The following is a 17,703-nucleotide window of genomic DNA, read 5'->3' on the forward strand; positions in this document are numbered from 1 at the left end:
ACCAGGGACATGTTCGGGACGTATAACTGTCTGGGGAGATTGCGTGTAGACGAGACAAGTGGGGGTATGTGTTAGTTTGCAGGCGGCGCCAGTCCCTTGCCTGGAGTTTATTGAGAGCTTTGTGTGGGGGAGCGTATTGCGTTCTTCCGAGCCGTTGGTCCTGTAGTATTTGTTGACTTGTCGTTAATAACTCGTGGGTCGCTCGTCGGTCTGTCGGGGGCTGAAGAACGGTGTGGTCTGCCGCTCGGCTAGTGAGACCTCGAGCTGCGCAGTGCGCCTCTTCGTTGCCCCGCAGGCCTTCGTGCCCGGGACACCAGACGATACCGTGGGTCCATTCTAGTGTGCGACCCAGGATTCGAATGGCTTGTATAGGGAGTGTTCCATTCATATATAAACGACATGCCGCTTGTGAGTCCGTAAGGACGCGGGCGGACCTTCCCTTGCTCTCGGCGTCGCGAAGTGCGAGAGCGATTGCTGCTGCTTCTGCTGCTGCGCTGCATGTGGCGCGGATAGAGGCAGATGCTACCAGGTTCCCCTGATTGACGACGGCGAGTGTGTATTTGGGCCCGCAACGTGCCGACGAGGGATACGGGCTAGCGTCCGTGTAGTACGTATCCGGGTCTCTGAAACAGCGTTTGTGCAACATGCGGGCACGCGCTGCTCTTCTTTCTTGATTGTGGGTGGGGTGCATGTTCTTGGGGATAGGGTCTACTACAATGTTCTCTCTAATGTGGTTAGGCGAGAGTTGTGTTTCTTCTTTGCAGTACTGAGGTGTCAGCGGGTACCCTAGCCGTTGAAGAAGGTGTCTTCCCTGTTGAGTCTTGTTGAGGCACTCCCTCTGCGCTATGAGCGTGGCACTTGCTAGCTAATCAAAGGTGTTGTATACGCCTAGCGCTAGTAATTTCTTTGTGCTTGTGCTTGACGGTAGCTGTAAGGCCGTTTTGTACGCCGTTCTTATAAGAGTGTCCATGCGCTCTGTCTCGCTTTTGCGCTTCACTTGATACGGTAGTGCGTACGTGACACGGCTGATGACGAGGGCTTGTACCAGTCTTAAGGTTTCGTCCTCTGTAACAGACGCTGAATTGACGCAGCTTCCACGTGCGACGGTTTTGCGTATCCCCAGACGCGGAAGGGAAAAGCCGCGAAATAAGTAAACGTTTACACTCGGTAGTGTGCTGTCTTATCCAACTGTTGCTAATGGGGTGTTTATGTTTTCTCTTGCCCAGCCCAATCGCACGTGAATTAAAACGCGAGACTCTTTTCGGCAGCGCCCTCACGCGAGCGCGCTTTGCATGCGTGGCTTTCCCTTCGTATAAAGCGCTGTTCTGTTTCAAATATTTCCCTTCGTAGCTACAGAAAGTTACGTGCAGAGACGCGCAGTGCGTCTGGCTGCACCTGAACACGTGGATGGAGCTGCACCGAAGTGGACGCATTCTCTGAGGCGGCTCTGCAGCAGAGCTACCCTGGCTGCTCGCATGAGCATCGTGCGCACCAGCAGTAGCGTTTCCGTGGGCACACCAGTGTCGTATAGCCAGGGGGTGGCACACCGGGAACGTGCCGTCCCCCATTCTAGTAGTAGTAGTGATTTTAAGATGAAAGGAAGAGAAAAGTGCAGTGCCGTAACTGTCTCTCAAGGGAGGTCACCTCAACAGCACTGCACGGGGTAAGGGGAGTGGGGAGAAAAAAATTTGAGAGAGAATGAAAAGAGCGGAAAAAAAACAAGAAGGTTAAAGAAGAAGAAGCAAAGCGGGGCTTACAGCCGCGCTCTCAGCTGAGTCTCGTCACAAAAGCCAAGGAGGGCAGCAAGCGCTCTCTTGGCGATGGATGCGGGGGCTGCGGGAAATAGGAGATCACCCTCCGTGCTGCACGGTAGTCCGACTCGGAGATATGAAGCACAGAGCGCGGTGCGCTCGACGTCGAAGGATGGGCAACGCAGGAGAAGGTGTTCCAGTGTCTCATCCTCGCCGCATTCCGCACACGCGGGGCTGCCTGTTCCGTGCAGTCTGTGCAATCGGGCGGCCGTGCTGTAGCAGCCGACTCGCAGCCGCAGGAGAAAGGAGCGATCCCAGCGGGAGAGGCCGGCGCGGGGGATCCCCCATTCTCTCTCTACAGGCGCGTTCACAGTGGCGGGAAAACGCGCAACGCAGAACGTTTTCCGCGCGCCGCTTCTCGCACAAACCGGTTTTTCTCCCGCAGACAGGCTGCTGTGCCGTCCCGCAGAGCGATGGGTCGGGTACCTATTTTTCCCGCGCCGCTGACGAGAACAGCCAATGGGGGTCGACCGTGAACCGTGACGTCGGTCCCAGTTCAGTGACCCCGTCGGCGGAGGCTGGGAGCGTGCTGCGGGACACTCGGCGGTTGCTTTGCCAGCATGAATGTGCGACTTGAGGCGACGGTGCAGAAGCAGCGAACAAGCAAGTATAAGTAGGTTTACCGTAGCCAACAGATCATCGTTCGAACCAGCCATCCTCGTCGCAAAAAGGGCGACGGGAGGAGAGCTAGCAGACGATCAAGACGACGACGCGGGAAAAGAGCGCGCTTTCCAGTCTTCTCTGGTGTCACGTGACTGTCCCCTTCTCTCTCTGCTCGTTAGCGTCCTCCCTCAACGCCTCCTCTCTCTACATTCCAAGACAACCGCAGCGAGAAAACGCGCGCAGTGTGAGCGTCATTCGGAGGAGCTGCGACGCAGCGGCGACGTTCACGCTGTGCCGCTGCGGGATGTCTCCCGCTAGTGTGAGCGCGCCTTACCTCACCGTACCCGGTCAAGTGCGTCCTCCCCGAAAAACAACAATATTCCTCGCTACGCCCCTGGCCGTGTTGCACACTGCAGTGGTGCGAGCGGAACGGACACATTTGCAGCTACAATGGCCGCCGGCTTTCCTTCTCTCGTCTCGTGCAACACGGCCCCTGCAGCTAGGGTGGCTACCTGCAGCGGCCCTCGTTTCTCCTGAGCAGCACAAGTTGCCGCGCGCGCTGTGCTGAGCCAACATGTCGCCCCCGCGTATTCTTGGAACGCAAGGAGCTACAGCGCAACTTGCTATCGCGTTGCCATTTGCTGGGCGTGTTGGTAAACTGAAAGCATAGTTAGCACCAGCAAACAAGGACGGAAGGGACCAACAGTAGCTATCGCTTGATCGAGTGCCTAAAGTGTCATGGCCAAGTGTCTGAGGGTGATTTGTTCATAACGTGTGCTTCCTGTGATTACCCTTACCACATTGGAGATTGCTCTGGCCTTAGCGCCTCTAAATTCCGCAAACAAAAGGACTCTTTGAAGGCTACTTGGAACTGTGCAACCTGTGTAGGTGCTAGTAGTAGAAGCGCATGTGTCCCTGGTGAATCAAACGCCTCCAACATTGAGCGCAAACTAACTGAGCTTAACGATAAGTTTTCCATGCTGCTTCCGCTTGTCGCAAAAGTAGACGCCCTTCCTGAACTGGTTACGAAAGTTACCGGCATTGAATCATCACTCGCTCTTATCTCTGAAAAGTACGACCAAATAATGGACAAAGTTAACAAACAAGCGAAGGATGTTACTTCCCTGAAGAAGCGGGTAGAACGCATTGAATCGGGTACCTCGCCAGTAGTTGAGCAAATGAAGCATCAACTGAATGACCTGGAGCAGTACAGCCGACGCCTGAACATTGAAATTCACGGTATTGTAAAAACTGAGAATGAAAACTTGCTCGAAAAGATTAACGACCTGGCCCGAACACTGGAACTGCCCGAGATAACGAGCTCTGACGTTGACGCCCTTCACCGACTGCCAGCACGGCCCGGTAAAGAATCTGTTGTAATTGTTCGGTTTCGTTCAACCACCCTTAAGGAAGCGTGGTTACAGAGCCGCTCTGTCCTTAAGTTAAAAAAGCCTAACATGCGTATCTTTGAAAACATGACTGCTTTCAACAAACATCTCCTGTGGCTTGCGCGAAAGAAGGCTGAAGAAAAATGCTACCGTTTTGTGTGGCAAAAGAATGGGCATGTGCTTGTCCGTAAGGACGAGGGCGATGGCGTCATTCGTATCCGTAACGAACATGACCTCGACAAAATGGTATAGGTGGTTAAGCCTTTGTTCTTTAAATGCGATAGCGATTTCCAATGCCCGTCGCAAAGGATTCCTGCCGTTATCATGATATCGCATCTTTCCGCAACGTTGTATCTGTGCAACAGAAGCAATCAAGTTATTTTTCTTATTACCATTTAAATGCGCAGAGCTTAAGGAACAAAGAGGAAGAACTGCGCTTTTTTTGTCTTCTGTACACTACAAATTTGATGTACTGGCGTTTAGTGAAACGTGGTTTACTTGTCACATGGGATGTCGTACAGCTCGATGGCTACAATTGCGAGGCACTATGTAGAAAAAACAGAAGGGGTGGTGGCGTGGCCCTTTACATCAAAAATGAATTTTCATATAATGTTATACCCGAATACTATGTTGTTAATCCAAATTTTGAGTCCCTTTTCATTACAGCTAAAGTATTCACACTTGGAGTTATCTACCGCCCGCCCTCTGGATCCTTAGAAGGGTTTTACCGCTTTTATGAACCAATGTTGGAGTATTTTTCATCTTTCACATCGGCAGTAATTATTTTAGGGGATTTCAATATAAACATTTTGAACCAAACGGATTTAGTTACAGAATTTGTCGATATTATAACGTTAAATGGTTTTTCGAATGTTATTGATGTTCCCACGCGCATAACGGCCACTTCTGAGACTCTGATTGACTTATGCCTCACAAATCTCGATAAAAGCGATATTAATGCTGGTGTACTTACTACTGCTATCAGTGACCATATGTCTCTTTATTGTTTTGCTCCAAAACGCTCGGTGCATAGGGTGACACCCATAGCTGCAAGCATTACTGTTAGGCCTATAACGTCGAGTTGTATTGATAATTTTCGACAACTTGTATCGTTGATAGACTGGGGTATATTAATGCAAGAGACTAATCCTGATGACCTCTATGATGGATTTCTTGATAAAATTATTGAAGCATATGATCGTGCGTTTCCGATCAAGATAATTAAGAAATGTAAGAAAGCAAGAAAACCTTGGATAACCCGAGAGCTATTGCGTCGAATAAAAGAAAAAAATAAACTCTTCCATAAATTTATAAAACACAGAGACTTGGCAATGCTTGTAGAATTTAAAAAGATCAGAAATAAGCTGAGCTCAGATATTAAGAAGTCCCGAATTTCTTATTATGCTAGTAAATTTGCCGAAATATATTATGACCCTCAGAAAACCTAGCGCACTATCAAAGACTTACTACGGAAAACGCGAACTGACGTCCCCCAAGAAATGAAAATAGATGGGCAGAGATTAACTGGTAAGGCTCTCGCTAATGAGTTTAACCACCACTTTTTGGCTTTTGGAGCGTCGGAAGGGACCACCTGTGAGGATCTTGAAACATATATGGAACACAATTTGCCACAAACTTTATTTCTTTACCCGGTTACCGAAGTTGAAATTGCTGCTATAATTAACAGTCTTAAAAGTAATGTTTCGTGTGGTTTTGATGGCATTAAAGCAGCCCCAATTAAAGCGGTCTCGGATTTGCTATCCGACGTAGTTTGCCACTTAATGAATACTATTTTGTTGACAGGAATATTTCCGGATAAAATGAAAGTTGCTAGGGTTTCAGTTCTGCATAAAGGTGGTCCTCTTGACTGCATTTCTAACTACAGACCAATATCAGTACTTCCGCTATTTTCCAAAATAGCAGAGAAAGTTATAAATTCTAGAATTTCTCAGCATTTATGTAAGCACAACCTAATATCTGAATATCAGTACGGATTTCAACAAGGTAAATCGACTGAGTCAGCATTATTAAACATTAAAAAAAAATCGTAACTAATATAGAAAATCAACTGTATACAATAGGCATTTTCCTAGATTTTAACAAAGCCTTCGATTCTATTAAACATCCCATACTGTTTGCAAAGTTACCTTATTATGGAATAAGAGGACTTCCCCTTCAGTTACTGCGTAGTTACCTGACTAACCGTACTCAGTTTGTTGTAATTCAGAATGTACAGTCGGATACGGAATTCATAAGTTATGGAGTTCCGCAAGGATCTATATTAGGACCAACAATATTCTTGCTGTATATAAACGATATTGTCAACATCCCCCTGACCACAGACATTTTCCTTTACGCAGACGATACAAATGTTTTTTTTACATCTAATAACCTTTCGTCTCTCACTCGTACTGTTAACTTATGGCTTCAAAATTTGTCCTGCTGGTTAGATGCAAATAAACTCTTATTGAATGTTAGGAAAACCAAATACATTGTCTTCTCATCCATTAATGAACCAGTTCACCTTGATAGTTCTATAACGTTTAGATCATGTCCATTAGAGCAAGCCTCAGAATACAAGTTTTTAGGGGTAATATTTCATGAAAATCTTCGATGGACAAGTCACGTGAATTTTATAAAGGGTATCATTGCTAAATCAATTGGAATGCTAAATAGATTTCGGGCGTTGTTGCCAATAAGATTAAAACGGCAACTTTATTTTAGTACTGTACATTCCCGTATACAATATTGTCTACTAGTTTGGGGGGTTACATCAAAGTATAATTTGGAACGACTATACATAATGCAGAAGAAAAGTATACGATTCATTCAAAACCTGTCCAGTCGTGATCATACATCCCCATACTTTGCCGAGAACCGGATACTTCACATAGAAATGTTATATAAACAGCGTTTGTTGGAATTGATATTTCTCGAATTAAAAGCAAATCGTGAGCTGTTTTTTCATACATATACAAATACGGAGACACCATATTATTTCAGAAATAAGAACTTTGTAAAGATTAAAACGAGAATTAGATACGGTGTGCAATTATTAAAATGGCAAATTCCGAACCTACTGAATTGTTATCCATCGTTTTTAGATACAATGGAGAGTGCTCCCTCCTTGCTTGCTTTCAGAAAACTAACCAAAATGTATTTCCTCCAACAGTTGTAATTTTGTTGTACATTTGTTTTGTTCTCTTCAAATCCAATTGTAGTCCATTGGCCTTAATAGTTCTGTGTCTAGTTGATGATGAATGTGTTGACGACTAATTCTGTCATTCTTCCTTATCTTGCTTTACCGTGTTTGATACTCTGTACATGCATTTTTATTTGTATGTGTTTGATATTATGCAGTGTGTTTTGAAGCATGTTGCGCTCATGTTGTGTGCTGCGCGTGCTGTCTGGTGTCAAAGGCCTAGTCAGGTGGCTTTTAATGCCGCCTTTTGCCTTGGCACCAAGACAAACCGCTCTTGAGCGTTGTTTTGTCAATAAACAAACAAACAAACATGCTTCGCCCTTCGAGCAATACCTGCTTTTTTTTTTTAAGGGAAGGTTTCTCTTTGCCTCCTCCCTCAACTTTTCCACTGCTGCTGCTGTCTTTACACGCCCCGCGTCGGGGGCTGATCGAGAACGTCTACTACGCGGTAGAGACGCGGGAGAGGCGTCTGTGAGCCCTCTCTAGCGAGAACTATGGAGGCGCCGCGGCAATGCCCTCTGGAGCTCTCTATCGTTGTCACAGTGCCATCTGGAACTCGCTGGTCATCGACACAATGGCCTCTGGACGGCTGTGATTGCGCGTGAGCCCCAGGCAAAAGCGTTGCAGAAGCTGCAGCGCTTACCTTTGTACTCAGAGGGTAGATAGAGTGCTAGAGAAAGAGGAGACAAAGAATGCGTACACGGCCAACTTTTGGCTCGTGGCAGCTTCCATGCATGGGAGGATCGCGGGAGAAAGAAAAGGCGACGTGAGAAAGAATGCTTCGGTTGTGGTCTCTTCAATAAAAGAAACGCTACTGCTAGACATGGCAGCAGTTGGGGACAAACTGTAAAATTTTTGTATCCAAGGTATTATGTTGCACGTTCCTGCTCTTTCTGAAAAATAAACACCGTGCAAGTTTGTTCATGCACTACTGACGCAAAGCCGCACTAAAGCACCGCAGCATCAAGACGGCAACACGCCCGTGTGAGGGAGTGACCGCAGGCTACGAGCAATTGCGCATGACAATGCCTCGAGCAAACACGTCTCGCTGTGTGCTATGTGTACTACGCAGGCGCACACAATTAGCGGCGCATGCACGATAACATTTAACATCGCATTACGACTTCTGCAGGCCGTCAACATGACCCCCAAATATCGTCAATGAACGCGAACAGCACAGAAAGCTTCGCTTACATCGATTCCTACAATGCGTACGGTCTGTATAGTTGTTTATTATTATTTTTAGTATTATCTTTCTTTTTATTTATTTTTTCATTCCGTCTTCGCCAGGATGCTGCCACCGGGGCTGGGGATAAAACCAACGACATGGTGCTGAGCGGAGGAGCGAAGTAGCCAACGGGAACGGTATATAAAGGTCACGAGGTGTTGACGAATTAACGCAGTCAACGCATACAGAATGTCATACCAACACTTGTGCTCTTGCGAATGCTGCAGGTGCCAATTTATGTTTTAAAAAAATGTTCTTGCTTGTTGGGGAATTTGACGTCGTAACCATGCGCGCGGTACCAAATCCCGACGCATTTCCATGGGGGCGAAATACAAAAAAGAAAAAAAAGCCCGTGTGCCATGCATTGGGTGCACGTTAAAGAACCCCAAGTGGTCAAATTTAACCCGGACTCCCTCCTAATCATATCGTCATTCTGGCACGTAATATCCCAGCATTTAATTAATTTTTAACAAAATTGATATGCCTGTTTCTACTTTCCACGTACCCCAGCAATATATTTTTTTAAATAAGTAACAAGGTGCTGTAGTTGACGATCTACACAAAAATCAGCGGTCATATGCAAAATAGTGGTTTAGTCGCAGGAAAGTTCAAATTAATGATAACAATACTGAGGTCATTGTGCAACAGAGTACTATGTGGAGCTGCGTACGCGTTATTATGAACAAGTTGCTTCTAAAAAAAAAAAGAAAGATACACGAGTAAGTCGCATACATTGCTGCAGTTTATTTCTAGGAAGAAAAGCGGCAATAGGAAAGAACTACCCGCGGACACAGGAATCTTTATGTTCCCCATGTGCGCAGCTCAGTATGACAGAAAATTACATACTTAGTTATGGTCATTATCCGCAATTCAATACGAGCTCTGTCCACCAACCACACAGAACTGTCCTTTGCCGCCGCGTCGAGAGAAACCCATTGAATGAGGTTTGCCTCTGCCATGACGTCACGGCAATGGGTGCGCGTAATTGGCTGCAGCATTATAAGGCTATAGTCACGTTCTTTTTTATTTTCGTGACCTTGGCGACGACGAATAAACTCATCGCGTTACAAAGGAAGAAGGAAAATGTATTTCTTTCCTACATGAGAGTCATGTGCCTGTCACAAGAGCTCAACGTGTATTTTGACGTAGCGCAAGACGGAAAAATTAAGATGATCAGTTTATCAAAGCGTTGAAAGCTTATCTTTGTCGTAACCCCATCATGAAATAAACTTGATGATGATCAGTTTATCAAAGCGTTGAAAGCTTATCCTTGTCGTAACCCCATCAAGAAATAAACTTGATTACGTGCTTTACTACTGGTGACAGATGTGGTTACGCTTGGTGGACGTTTTATACACTCTGCTACAAGGTTGCAGGGTCGCCTTGCTGCTTCCCTGCGCCCAATCACCAAAACAAACAATTTCTGACGATGAATACGATCTCAAGGATAACAAAACTAGGGTAAGAAGCTGGCAGCGTGCAGAAATGTCGAAAAAGCCCCCTCTATCAAACATAGCAACAAGCTTCTAAATGTAGACTCGAAAACATCGTTCTGGGTATTTATGATCCCTTTAAATGCAAGACGGCGAGCGTTGCGAAACGCTCAACAGCCAGCGGCAAAACGGCGAAAGAGCGTAGAGAAACAAAAAGCAAAGCTGGAGCCGCAAGGACGCGCGCGCCGGCCGCGTGAGGTCATGACGTCACGTTTCGAGAAGGCTTTCACCTCGGACGTGACGTACGGGAAGTTTGAGCAAGAGGCGACACTGGCGGCTCCAGCGTGCGCTGTGCAAACCCGATGCCGATTGCTCATTGTCCGCTCGGTTCGCCTATCCAAGCTTCTTTGTGGACTTCGCGGCCGGCGTTTTTTACACTTCGAACGACACGCGTTGTTACGGGACCGGGATTTCTGCACTGTGAGACTACTGTGGTGTGCGATTCCTGACCGAGAAGCTGCCGCTATGCGTCCGAGGCGTTGCCTTTTACCTCGGTGGAAGCAAAAGAGGCGGCGATGAAGGTGGGCGCAGCATGCCGTACTGCGGCCCCGTTTGTGTGCCGACGGGCTCCGAACGTCTACACTGAAGTCTGGCGGCTGCGAGACGCTGCATCGAGTTACGACGATCGTCCAGCCTGAGACCGAACCGCGCTTGGTTTGTGCTGTCGTCTGTGATAAGATTCTGACCGGCGTCCCACGTAAACAGCGTCGGCTGAGATCCGCCTCTGGACGCGCTCGCGACGCATCATCGGTGTGATTCTTGAGTGCGTGAAGTGTCAGCGATCGTCATGATGAACTTCAAAAAGTGCAGCGGAGTGCGGTCCACTATTCTGCAACTGCTGCTCGCGGTGAGCCTCCTGCAGCTCGGTTCCAACCCGGACTCGAACCCTGTCCGCGTGAACCGGCGGTCCGACCTCGTCCGCAGCGTGCGTGTCGGGGTCCAGTCGGCATTCACGCACACTCAAAGCCTTACACCTCCGCTGTTCGTTCACCCCAAGAGCATCGATGCCTTCGACGCGAACCCCGTGTTCGCCGAGCTGCACGAACTGGGAATTCCGTCGCTGCTACGGCGTGTTCGAACGCGGGTGTTCGCCTACCTGGCCGAGGACCCGGGCCCGCCGCCAACGAGGATTTCGAACGAAGTGGCTGCCGCCGCGTCTGAGAACGAGCAGCGTGCCGATTCTCCGAGCGAGGCATCCGGCGCGAGCAGTAACCTGACCCAAGAGGTAAATAATGCGTGGGAGACACGTTCCCATTGTCGTGCTTGTGCAGCGACGCGTACGTTTTCAGCTCTCGTGTTTATATTACCCTCGAAATAAACACCGTCATGACTTGCTCAGTAAACGCAAGTGCTCTATCGAGAACACGTACTAAAAAAAAATATTAAAACGAAAAAACGAGTTTGCCCGTCGCGGTCGCGCCCAAGGGAACGGCCTCTTCAGGTGCGATGCGCTTCCTCCTACGAGCGATGAGGGGGAGGTAAGCCTTGGAAGACCGCTCTCTCCCCCCACAGCCCTGCGTATTTGTTTTCCTCTGTAATATGGCCCGTAGTAACAGTGACGCTTGGTGCTGGAGCAGCCGCGCTTTCCCACACCCGGTCGCTCTTGTCACGTGCCTACGAAAACTGACGTGCAGCTCGACTCACAGCAACGCGTCATTGTTTCAAATTACGCTCGCTTGACCCAAAATTACGCTGCGTGCATCAGGTGAAGAACACCTCTTTATTTGCAGATGGCGTCATGAAGAGCTGGTGTGCACTTTTGATGCACAGGTGATGACGGAGCGTACGTTTCAGGACATCCTTGACAGCTTTTATTCGCCGCTCGCACATGTTAGTAACGTGCAGTTATTTCTGTGCGGAGAGTTACGTCTATTGCCGTAAGATACTGTAGCGGTGAGGGGTGTGGGGCGGGATCGGCGACCGTATATGCAGGAGTTGGAATGTATTCTGCTGCGCTGTTGATTTTCAAGCGTGCCCCTCGCCGCCACACAGTCGCTAACAGGCTGTCCTGTCGATGCTCGCGCAATATTCTTTGAAAATCGCAAGGATGTACACTAGGGTTTACTCTAAGTAGTTTGGCAGACACACGCAGAGACAGAGGTCAAATTTAAGTGAGTAAAAAATGCTTTGTGTAAGAACAACGAGTATTGTTCTGAATCGCCGGGAGGGGCCACAACAGAGGTTATCGCGAATTCGTCCACACCATTGATTGTCCACTCGAACCGCCTTTCATGTATGCGCCTTTGTCCAACACCCTCTAGACTAGGCTAGAGGGTGTTGCTTTGTCCCGCCAACTGGAACTCGTCATACACATAACGGGTTTGATGAGTGATGCAACCCTTGCGGCCGCAAATGGTAAAAAATGAAATACATTGATTTTCTCTCTTCCTCTGTCATGTTTTTTTTTTTTTTTTCGTTTTGCAAGTGTATTATACTTGTAGCCATGTGGTGTGGTCTGCGGACAAGTGCGCTCGCCGTTAGCGATAGATGGACGCACAGTCCATTGAGGCGCCTGGCGTCTGTCATCGCTGCGAAATCGGTGTTGCGGGCTGCACACGCATTTGTCACAAGACGACACCGCGCGTCGAGCAAAAACACCGCGGCGAGCTTTGTGCTCGGCCCTCACGAGTTCGGCTGACGCAAGATAAGGAAAACGAATCGCGGAGGAAGTGCGATGTTTCTCTGACGCGTCCAGGAGCAATCCGCCGCGCACGACGACGCAGGGCGACCGAGTTTTTCTGGAGCTTTCACGTTGATGGGGGCGCGTGCGACCCGACGCGGTGGCATTGGCAACGCGCCTCCTCCTCACTCGCTGGCGCGCTTTCTTTTTTCTTTTTTTTTTCCCGCGAACCGGCCAGTATACTCTTGAGTAAGGACTGAGTTCCTGACGACCGCTGTCGCACAAAGCACTGGGCACTCTCGTTTGTTCGTGCGCACGGATTTCGTCCTTGAACGGCTGTGTGGTCATTCTATGCCGCGCAGCCGACTTGCCACATAACTGGGGCCGTTTGAGTAGTTTCACCGTGTCCTTTCACTACGCGCGACTACAATTTTGTCGGCCTTAACCACAGTGCGGCTTCTGCCGCCTTCGCTTTGTTCTGTGGAGCATAGCAGTTGAATAGTTGCAGACAGAAGTCGTCAAAACGCGAATCACATTTGCGAACGAGGCTCTGTTCATTGTGCTGTAGTAGCCGAGCAGCCCGACCAGTAGCGCGCTGCAAAAACACGTCGTCAATATGTGCGTGCATTAAAAGAGTTTCTGCTCGGTCGAGACGCGCCCTTGCAATGCCCCAATCTCTCTCTTCCCGCAAAAGAATGAGACGGAGATAGCTTTCGGGCTCCTTGAGTGCGTTTCGTCTAGTTCACTGGGGCGTCTTCCTCTTGGCAGTTTTCGTGTGAAAAACCCGTGCGCGGGATAAAGGAGACGGCGCTAGGCCTAAGAGGAAAAGCGGCGCCTCGTGTGCCGAGCGCGAAAAAATGCGCAGGAAACAGCTGCTTTCCGCCGCACCTGACGCGCGGTGCACTTTTCCTGCCCGCGTGACAACGTCGAAATTAGCGCACCTGTTTGTCGCGCGCTGCGTCAAGTGCCACCACCCGCACCGAGATGTCTCTGCCGCGCAGACCGCAGTGCACCGGTTGTGATGCTGCAGCGCGCACCACTGTTGAGCGGTTAAGTCCCCAGGCGGTGTACTTTGCAAACATTAAGCTGTGCAGTTATGTCGTCCCAAAGTCCAAAACACGAGCTGTGAGGCACCGTCGTCGGTGATTCGCGGATTAAATAACCTGTGGTTGTGCGCCCGTAGCACTACACGCGAGCTCGTTCGCATTCCGACTAGGGCTGGCCGTCGATTGGCAAACTTAACCCAATTAATCGGAACCTTTTAATCGATCAGTCAATCGGTGATGTGGATTTCCGTACGTGAGCTTGAGGTCACAACTTTAAACAAGTGCGCTACATTTGACAATTTCCTTCAACATTGCATACATATTGCATGAGCGGACACATCGAGCATATTAAACCGACGCAATCGTAAGTCCAGCTTCGTCGCCGGCCCTCTTTTGAACGCCCACGCAATAGCAGGCGCCGCAGAAACTGGATGTTTTCTTTTTTTTCTCCTCCGACTGCTACAGACGGGCATGCAGCGGCCCACGGGCGGCTCTAGCCGTTCAGTCTGTCGTCCCTTTCCTTACCTAGCGCAAACGAAACTGGGACGCCTGTTTGATTTTGCTCGTGTGAGCCGAACCGGTTAATCGCGATTTAAGTATTCGATTAATCGCCCGGCCCTTGTCCGAATGCGGCCGCCGGGAATCGCACCCGCCACCTCCAGCTCAGCAGCAGAACGCCCTCAAGCCACCACGGCGGCGGTCTCAATCCGCGAAGCAAAAGGCGGTGTCAAAACCCCGTGGCCAGAAGTCGACGCCGTCTGGTCAGCTCAGGGTAGCAGGCGGCCTCGGCGCGTAATGTGCCGTCGCTCGATGAAACTCGTCCTGTGCAGCCATGCGTGGGCTGTTTGTCTGCAGCTGTCACACTTGCGTCTGTATGTTGTCTAGAGATTCTAGAAGTTCTACGCATTAGATGCGGCTAACTGTTGAGTAGCGAAGGTTCGGGTCAAGTCAGCTATAGGTGGCCTTGAAGAAGTACGGCCTAAATTGGGGAAAACAATTCGACTTTTTTTTTCCTTCATATTTCGTGCAGAACCTGTACAGCGTTGGCGGATGGAAGCGAAGTGCTTCACTCTTCCCGTATTCTGGGTTTCAGCGTGCAGACGTTTCGGAAACCCGCCAGCTGGCGGCAAGCGCTGCTTGATTCGTTTATGGCAGAGTTGCGTGAAAATGCAGAAAACGACTACATAAAGCTAGAGAAGGCTAAAAGACGAACGACAAGACGTTTCGCACATAAATTGGTTCATTTAACGTTCTACTAATGTCAGGAACGTACCCAAGAGGGCCCGGGCCTCCACCGAAATTAAGACGCATCCCCCCCCCCTCCCCGCCCACACCACCACTTCTCACACACATTCCTAAAGCGCCGCGAAATCAATGTTGAAACTTGACAGCTATTCGGCAGTCAACATTTTGCTGCATTTTCCACTCCTTTTCGATGGCGGTGGTTATCGGCATCTCCTGGGGTGTGAAGGCCAGTTTCCTCATCGATTCGGTGCCCACGCGATTTACTCGAGATGGATTCAGTTGTCACCGTCTTTTCAACGGTCACGCGCATCGCTGTTGCTTCATTAGTTCAAACTTCTTTGTTTAGACTTATCCAGGGACCAAGAAAGAAATTCGGTTTATGGCCAGGTAGTCTGTATGCACGTGGAACGAGTTGCGGCCAGAGAAAACGCCAATTGCGTTTAACTTTTCCTTTTGCTTCATTTCCTCGAGTGACGGCTAGCCGCGACGCTGACGGATTCTCGGAATCACATACCCGCAATATGGGTTAGATAAGGTAGAAAATAAGATAATACGACACAGCACCCATCATCAAACCCTGCAATAGCCCTTAAACTCATTGGCAATATGACTGTCACCCGTCAACTCGTCTGGTTTTTCCCTAATTGTAGAGCTCTCTTCGTGCAAAATTGCCAACTAGAAACAAGAGTCGCAAGGAATTGAGAAATGGGGTCATCTGCTAAGGGAAAGAGCCAAGGCAACAGCTAAACAGGATGGAAAAGCGAAAATCAACAAATTTAACCGTTGTTTATGAAAATACTTATGGATTAACATCTTTTTTATTTAAAAAGGAAGTAGAACAGAAAAAGGAAGTGAAGAACAGTTCCGTGTGTTCTGAATGACGCTTCTAGAGTTATCATTCGAGCCGCCTAACGTAGCCACTTCTCTGCTGTGCTTATGTGGGTGTTCTTCTAACGTTCCGCTGTGTGCATAGTGCGTCTAGAATCGCAGCGTCCTGTGCCTTAAGCAGTTGTACGGGACGCATCGTGACGTAACTTCCCAAATAAGAATACGAGTCGGTTGTGGCACTTGGTAGAGCATAAACGAGAGATCCAAAAGAACTCTGATTGTTCCGCAAATATATGTTTCTCTATAATTCTTCCAGAGCTAATTAAAAAAAAAAAAACGCTGCTATAGTCGGATACAAGTTAAGTCTGCAGTGAAGCCCCACTCACGCCCTAATAACCTCCAGCCACTGTTCCTCCCCCCCTCTCCCCTTCCCCGGGGCTGCCAATGATTCGTACTTTAAACTTTTCCTGTTACCCAATTAAGGCGGCAAGCACAAAAATAGAATTATTAGCGCGTAATTTTATACCTTTTGCCTCGCCCATTATAGCAAAATGGCCAAATCCTAATTCTTTATTGAACTGAAATAACATGCTTGCTTTTCTGCAACTATTTATTGTCAAGTTTCACTTCAGTTGGCAGTGAAGTTTCATGAGTAAAACGGGTTCAGCAGTGAAATTCGCGGCACCGTAGACTTTTGAAGAGTGAAATCCTCAGACTCCATACACTTTGTCCATGTCTGTTGCACACCTCATTGCTTCCGCCGATGAAAAGACTCTTCAAGAACAGCAGACGCTCCGGAGGTATCAAGTACGGCGCCATATTGAAAAGGCCGCATTACGATTTTGTTTACTTCTGTGATTGGCTGGCGAAGTGGCACAACTCCGTACGGTTTGTGTGCCTTGGTTGCCAACTGCTGTATATTTTTAAAGTTGTATTCTACTAAAGTAATCTTTATTTTACATTTTGGCTTATTTACTTGTTCTTGGCAGTGTTTTTCCTGCGCTTTCCTGCGCAAGTCCATTTGACGTAGTTCCTTGTTTGCCAAGTAAAGAAGAGGTGTATCGCACAGGCGTACCTGTAGAATACAGTTCATTTTATTTCTCTTTTGTGGGTTTACGCGTTTTTATGGCGAATCGTGGACGTTATTCACATCTGTACTAGTAAAGTACCCCCCCCCCCTTCCATTGAAAAAAGTCCTGGGTACGTACCTGACTAACGTTTCATGCACTGTTGGCCTCTCCCAGGGATGTCGTTAAAGCGGGAAGCTAAATAAAGAACCGAATAAGTTTACATGATAAAGTATCCTTTCAGGGCTCCATTGTCGCTAATTTCACGGTAATAGGTTGATTATTAGAAGAGAAAGTAAAGGCCAACATTTTATTTTTTGAATTTCGCCCCGGTATACTTCAGTTTGTCGTCACGAATGTCAAATGACTTTTTTTTTCGTATTTGAGCTGCTGTGGACCTGTAAAGAATTATTGAAACTTGTTGTGTTCGCTGTTTGACTCTTGCAATACAGTGGATTTCGTATTTGTCGGTAGTAAACGACTATATGGCCGAACAGATGTCAAAATCTATGACGTTACGACGAACTGGTGCGAAAAACGTTAAGGTGGCGTCGCCACCCGTGTCTTGTCTTTCTGGCTTACCAATCCTCCCCATTGTGATAAAAAAAGTCATCTTTTGGTGCACAGCTCAGGCTATTTATTGCTGTCCCTCTAATCCTCGGCCCATCACGGAGCGCTATGAACAGATTGCAATAGCGTTGCGTAATCCTGTTCTTCGAGGTGATCGTCACATGCGTCGTGCAGCATGTGCGTGCGCTACAGGTGCACGGATGAGACGGGCGAACCAACCTTCCGCAAGCACTTGTCGCCATTCGTCTCTCGATGAACGTCGTGGCATACACCGCTGCTTCGACGTCTCGCACTGTGCGGTCGCAACAACTGCAGTTTGCATTTCGGAGTAGCTTGCGAACGGCGTAGGTCATTGCATGGGATAACGCGTTGCGCGAGACGCCAATAAAGACAGTTGTAACTTGTGCGTGTCGCACTTAAAGCACACAGTTTAAACGCTTGAAGAAACAACGCGTGCGTTAGGGGCGTCATTTTTTTATTTCGTGCGGAGATCTCCGCCTCGCGGCGTGTCTGTTTGCCGCGGATAAAAATCTGCTGCAGCGCCCACCCGACGGATGCCCCCTGGCGAGGGATAGCGCGGTCCGTCCGCAGCCGTCTCCCGG

General features: G+C 48.5%; 1 protein-coding gene across 3 annotated transcripts in view; it reads left to right on the forward strand.

The window, feature by feature from the left end:
- cnc (NFE2 like bZIP transcription factor cap-n-collar) overlaps positions 1 to 17,703 on the forward strand; it is a 194,035-nt gene that overhangs the window by 53,183 nt on the left and 123,149 nt on the right. For 2 of the 3 annotated variants that reach the window (XM_050177394.3, XM_050177395.3), the window contains exon 1: positions 10,016 to 10,950. The exons of the other annotated variant lie outside the window; for it this stretch is intronic. In XM_050177394.3, coding sequence (XP_050033351.1) covers positions 10,513 to 10,950 — 438 coding nt within the window. In that variant the 5' untranslated portion in view covers positions 10,016 to 10,512. Of the gene's footprint in view, positions 1 to 10,015; positions 10,951 to 17,703 lie in introns of those variants that run through there. 3 annotated transcript variants of the gene reach the window in all.

Source organism: Dermacentor andersoni, chromosome 5 (assembly GCF_023375885.2).
Source record: "Dermacentor andersoni chromosome 5, qqDerAnde1_hic_scaffold, whole genome shotgun sequence".
NCBI classification, from domain to species: Eukaryota; Metazoa; Arthropoda; class Arachnida; order Ixodida; family Ixodidae; genus Dermacentor; species Dermacentor andersoni.